At 39.8% G+C, this 6,142-nt stretch overlaps 1 protein-coding gene across 1 annotated transcript in view; it reads right to left on the minus strand.

Moving 5' to 3' along the window:
- The window catches only part of LOC107730147 (regulator of G-protein signaling 20-like), a 29,473-nt gene that overhangs the window by 2,625 nt on the left and 20,706 nt on the right, over positions 1-6,142 (minus strand). The window contains exon 4 of the mRNA XM_016540881.1: positions 3,368-3,602. Coding sequence (XP_016396367.1) covers positions 3,368-3,602 — 235 coding nt within the window. The remainder of the gene's footprint in view (positions 1-3,367; positions 3,603-6,142) is intronic.

Raw genomic sequence — 6,142 nt, forward strand, 5'->3', positions numbered from 1 at the left:
TTAATATTCCAAGTCTTCCGAGGCAAAACGATTGATTTGTGAGAGGAATAGACACGATCGCTGTCTCCGTCCACTGTAAAGCTCAGATACTGTGTGCAGTCTGTGCGCGAATTCAAAAAATGCTGCCAGAAGAAGCCTTAAGTCAGCCTTGGTTGTGAAATGTCATTGGCTCTTGTGTGTCTTATGACCGATTGCGTCATACGGGAGTATCTTTTTGAATGAGATGTGAGTGTGTTAACGGTGCGTGAATCATTTTTAGTTATTAAAACCTTATGTTTTACTCACTTCTTCACAAAGATATCGTAGACTTGGAAGGCAACATGACTTGTTTGTAATGGTTTTATACTGCTTTTTTATGGTCAGTTTTTGCAATAAATACCTGTGACTGTACTTTTATTTGCCTGCTACGTGTTTTATATTGTTCAGAAGTGGGTAGGTTTAGGATAGGGGTGGGGTTAGGTACTCCAATAAAAGTAAAAATGTATATGACATTATTTCCATTTTTACAAATGCATGCAAACCATTAAATTAAGACAAACAACTGAAAACAATGGAGGACCCAGCAATTCGAAAAGTGACGCTAAAAGGGTACCTTGAGCGTCAAAAAGCAAAGCCAAGGGGTCCTGACCAAGCGTCAATATGTGACAAGTTGGGAGTGAGAACGTGTTGCAAAATGCACTTAAACGTTTATTGTTTATAATATTTACATGAAATGCTTAGCTGGAAAAATATGCTAATTTTATGTACTTTCTTTGTTATTCTCATCTGATGTGTTCAGATCCAGTTCCAACAGGCGTGTCTTTATAGTTTGAGTGTTTTGGTTTCTAAATGTCTCTTAAAGTTTAATGGTTTCATTCTCTCTGCATCCAGTATTTCACTGCACAAAACACATTGCAGTTGGCACAAAACATTTTATCCTAGCTGAAAGTGAACCCGTATTTAATGTAGTGTGGAGCGTCAATATGTGACAAGTTGGGAGTGAGAACTTTACAGAGAAAATAACACATTTACACTCTCTTACACAAGCACATCTATAGGAAATTTGTGCCTCAAAGTCATTTAGTGTCTTTGGCTTTCGGGGAAAACCAGAGTAAACCTGGAGCAAACCCATGCCAAAACAGAAAGGCCTCCAGAGTCAGTCTCAGTCAGGGACCTTTTTCCATTTCCATTTCCATTTAGTCATTTAGCAGATGCTAAATCTTATCCAAAGCGACTTACAAATGAGGACAATAGAAGCAATCAAAACTAACAAAAGAGCAATAAAATGCAAGTGCTATGACAAGTCTCGGCAAGTTTTTTTTTTCTTCCTGTGAGGTGACAGTGCTACCCACTGAGCTAATTAATATAATTAATATTGAGCAAGGAATATTACCAATGTCGACAGGACTAGAGTGACCAGAGACTTTCTTCTCACCTTTTACAGAGTTTGCTCTGTTTCCCTCAATTTATAATGCTGGGGAACAGCTATATGGTTGTGGTAAAATGATACTCTATCTACCCTATTGAGTTGCAGGGCAATGCATTAGTTTCTGGGCCATGCATTACCATTCCCTGTATGTTGTTGACCTCTGTTCTGTGGGATTCTTCTCACTGTGGTCTCTCCAAAGGACTCTCTGCTTATGGCAAAGGAAATTCAATTACTTGGAATAAGATGTAATACAGAAAATTCCCTCTTCTTAGAATGGGTATTATGACAGTTATTTTCTTGTACCCAAAACAGACATCAGACTGCACTCTTTTGGGTCTGAGATGGAATTTCACACTTTTGAAATACCATTTCAGAATGCTTACGCTAAAAACAAACTTTTTAGCGAATTTAACCAGAGGACTGGTTTATAATTCACATATTTATATTCAGATTGTGTAGAGACATATGCAAAATTTGCCTTCAGGAAGCGGCATATAATTTTAGAGCCCTTGTAGTCCAGATTTCTTTACCATGCGTTTTTACAAAATGTACAGATGCACCCTCTGAGGCTCCAGTGCATCCAGAGCATTCTGAAATATCTTGACAATTAGTTGGTTATAGCACACTTAGCAGCTGACAATGCATATTTTCTAGGACTGGAGTGAAACCTGTTTAAGCTGACATGTCTGTCTCCACCTCATGTTCAATGTTCTGTTTGTGGCCTTGTTTAAAAACAGCACAATCTCCCTGTGCAGGCTTTTCACTGATTGCTGGGGCTCTTCAAAACCTTACCTCACACCTTCTTCAAGCAATTTCTCCTACAGTTTAACTAGCACTTACACACATCAATACATCTCTTTTCTCCGGTGTTTTCCCCAAAAGCAGGCTCCGGTATCCCCACTGCTTAAAAAAACACACACTAAACACTTCACATGTAGATAGTTACAGACCTGTCTCTCTCCTTCCATTTATAGCAAAAGCACTTGTATTAATTTTTTTCAACCAGGAATCATTTTTCCTTTCACAGAATAACCAGCTGGACGTTAACCAATCAGGTTTCAAAAGTGTCCATTCAACCGAGACTGCATTACTATCGGTCACTGAAGCCCTGTGGATTACAAAAGCTGATTCCAAATCTCAGTTTTCATTCTGCTGGTTCTATCTGCTACCTTTCACACAGTGACTCATAAGATCCCTCTGTCCAGCCTCTCATCAGTGGGTATCACAGGAGCGCGTGACACCTCATGGTACCATCATAGTGAGGCACAAAAATACACAGAATATGCAAAAATGCAGAATCCGTGACAATATTCGAGACAGAGCTGAAAACTCTTCTCTATCGTTAACACTTAACTGCTTCCTACTGAATATATATACCTTTTTGGCAGGAAAGATGACGCAAATGTTTGCTTATAAGATGCTCAATATGTGATGATTCTATACACACTTCAGACAATCTCCAACTTGGTAGAGGTTACCATAGTGTTAGCTATATATGTAGCATCACATTCCCTCCTCAGGGAACCAGTGCTATATAGCTAACCAAGATGTTTTGAAAAACAGATCAACAAACAATACAGGTCTATATACATGATGGTGACAAATACACTGCCTGTCCATAAAAAAAGGTGCACACTTTAATATATTATTTGGACTGCCTTAAGCTTTGATTATATGGTTGTTTGAGAAATAAAAAGCTACTGCATGCACTGCATCAGTTAGGGTTAAAATAATTGTTCCCAAACAGCATGCCAGAAACATTAATCACTGCAAAAAAAATTAGTCAATCCTAAAATCAGTATTTTCTAAAAAAAAAAAAAAAAAAAAAAAAAAAAATTATTTAAATCCAAACAGCTTTCTTCCTTTTTTTTGGGCCAGACAGTGTATATTCAGTATATATATAACCACAGTGTGAGCAAAATTTAAATGCAGAGTGTGTAACCATGTGGATCAATATACCTCTTTAGGTGACAATACAGAAACGTAGTCCTCATATATTTGTTTCACAGTCTGTTCTACCATGGTTTTGTTGGTCTCTTTATTTAGATCCTCACAGGCGAGCCAGAACATCAGGTTTTCTTCACTAAACTCAGTCTTAAGAAACTGTCGGAAGTGCACACGACCTTGTGCACTTTTTATTAACCGCTCAAATGACTCTCCCCATGTGTGTACCTCTTCCAGGGTGAGCTGAGGCCTATAAAAGAAGTGGTGTCAGAAAATAAAGTTCAAAGTTCAAATTTATTTCTAAAGCACTGAATGAAACTACAATGTTGACCATAGTGCTGTACGAACAATAGAGCAATTAGGAGAGGAAAACATTTTAAATAATAACCATATATCTAATTTAGGGAATATAAAAAGAGAAACTTTAAAAGAACAGTTGAAATATACCTTAATTAAAGACAAAAGCGACACATATGGCACTAGCAAACTTCAGTTATCTTTTGATCGAGCGCTATCATAAAAAATGTTTTCAGATGGCTTTTAAACTTACTGAGCGTCAGTACGTCCCTAATACAGGTGCATCTCAAATTAGAATGTCGTGGAAAAGTTAATTTATTTCAGTAATTCAACTCAAATTGTGAAACTCGTGTATTAAATAAATTCAATGCACACAGACTGAGGTAGTTTAAGTCTTTGGTTCTTTTAATTGTGATGATTTTGACTCACATTTAACAAAAACCCACCAATTCACTATCTCAACAAATTGGCAGGCTGTTCCATAATTGTTCCTTAAACTGGAAAGAATTTAAAGATCCATCTTTGATTGTCAAAAGAATTGCAGGTTCAGTTCACTCAGCCAATTAGATTTCACTAGCATTTTCATCAGTCAGTTGTGGAGGTCTGATTGGTTAAAGCTTTATTTATATATCACCTTTTAAAACAGTGTGTACAAAGTAGCCTACTTTACAAAGAGATGCATATATGCATTCGCAGAAAAGATCAAAATACAAACATACAAGAGACATATAGTAAAACAAAGTAGCTAATAACCAGTTTATGTTAAAACAAAAACACAGCAAAAATACAAACGTATTGTCCGCACACTGACGTTAACAATACGTTTGTATTTTTGCTATAGTTTGACTTTTCTTGTCCTGCACCTGAGCCCTGTGTGGGTTTGTGGGATGTGCACAACTTTTTTACACTTTGGTTTTTTAAAACAAAAATACAACAATAAAAAATCAAGGAAAGGCCCTGCACAAATATGTTTTGAGACTACTTTTTAAAAGCACTTTTTAAAACTTTTGATAACGTTAAATTCAGGTGCGAAAAGAATTAATATCTATAGCGCATGAGCACAGAGAGGTTTGACACAGGACACAGTTTGAGTGAGAAGAGAGAGACACGTTTTAAGTGCGCGCACTCTCTCCGGGCGAGAGCTTAAACAGCGCGAGTAGTGTTTCTGTCAGCGGCACATGCAGCCTTTCTGTCCAAGCATCTGACGGGCCGAGCCGCTTAAACTAATATGCGAAACGAAACTATAAACTATGTCTTACCAGTTTTTAAAGGCCTTAATATGAAGCTTGTCACATGTTTAGAACAAATTGGATTATGGAGAAACCTGATCAAAGTGCTCTAGTTATTGGCGATTCTATTGTACGGAACGTGAAAATAGAGACACCAGCCACTATAGTCCAATGTTTACCGGGAGCCAGAGTGCCTGACATCTTGGCAAATTTAAAAGTGCTGGCTAATGCTAAACGTAAATACAGTAAGATTGTTATTCACGCCGGCGCTAATGATGTTCGACTTCGCCAGTCGGAGATCACTAAAAATAACATTAAAGAGGTGTGTGAACTTGCAAGTACGATGTCAGACACTGTAATATGCTCTGGTCCCCTCCCTGCTTACCGTGGTGACGAGATACATAGCAGACTGTCGTCACTCAATGGCTGGATGTCTAAGTGGTGCCCGCAGAATAACATAGGTTTCATAGATAATTGGATGAGTTTTTGGGGCAGACCTGACCTGTTGAAAAGAGATGGTCTTCATCCCTCCAGGGGTGGTGCCACTCTTCTCTCTAGAAACATGACATATAGGCTTAGAGTTTGCAATTGACTAACTGGGGCCCAGGTCAGGAAGCAGACAGACTGGCTAAACTGACCGTCTGCTAGCCGCCTCACATCACAGAAATCAGTTAATTCTCAGCACATAGAGACTCTTTCACCTAGATATCACACTATAGCTGTTATGTATCTTTGTAAGTCATTGTAAGCCCCCGCGCAAGCGCACGACCCCCCCATTATAAAAAAAAAAACATGTGGGCTCCCCCAAAGTCCACGGTATAGTTCGAACACTGCCAGACGGGCAACCAGAGCGGAGCCGGAATCCTGTCAGGCAACACTAGTGGGACAGAAAACCCTCTCAGCAACTCAGGGAAAACTGAAAACAAGAGCAGAGAGAGTTTAGTACCAGCCTCAACAGCTGCAACAGGACCGACAGATTGCTCCGCAATAGTCTCCTTGGCCATGTGTGAGCTCCCAGACTGGAGCGGGCTCTGGAGTGGGCTCTGTGAGCTCCCAGACTGGAGCGGGCTCTGGAGTGGACCCTGTGAGCTCCCGGACTGGAGTGACTTCCTTAATGAGCTCTGTGAGCTCCCGGACAGGAGCGGGCTCTGGAATGGGCTCTGTGAGCTCCCGGACTGGAGTGTGAGCTCCCGGACTGGAGCGGGCTTTGGAGTGGGCTCTGTGAGCTCCCGGACTGGAGTGGGCTCTGTGAGCTCCCGGACTG

This window comes from Sinocyclocheilus rhinocerous, unplaced genomic scaffold, assembly GCF_001515625.1.
Source record: "Sinocyclocheilus rhinocerous isolate Xijiao unplaced genomic scaffold, SAMN03320098_v1.1 scaffold36, whole genome shotgun sequence".
Taxonomy (NCBI): domain Eukaryota; kingdom Metazoa; phylum Chordata; class Actinopteri; order Cypriniformes; family Cyprinidae; genus Sinocyclocheilus; species Sinocyclocheilus rhinocerous.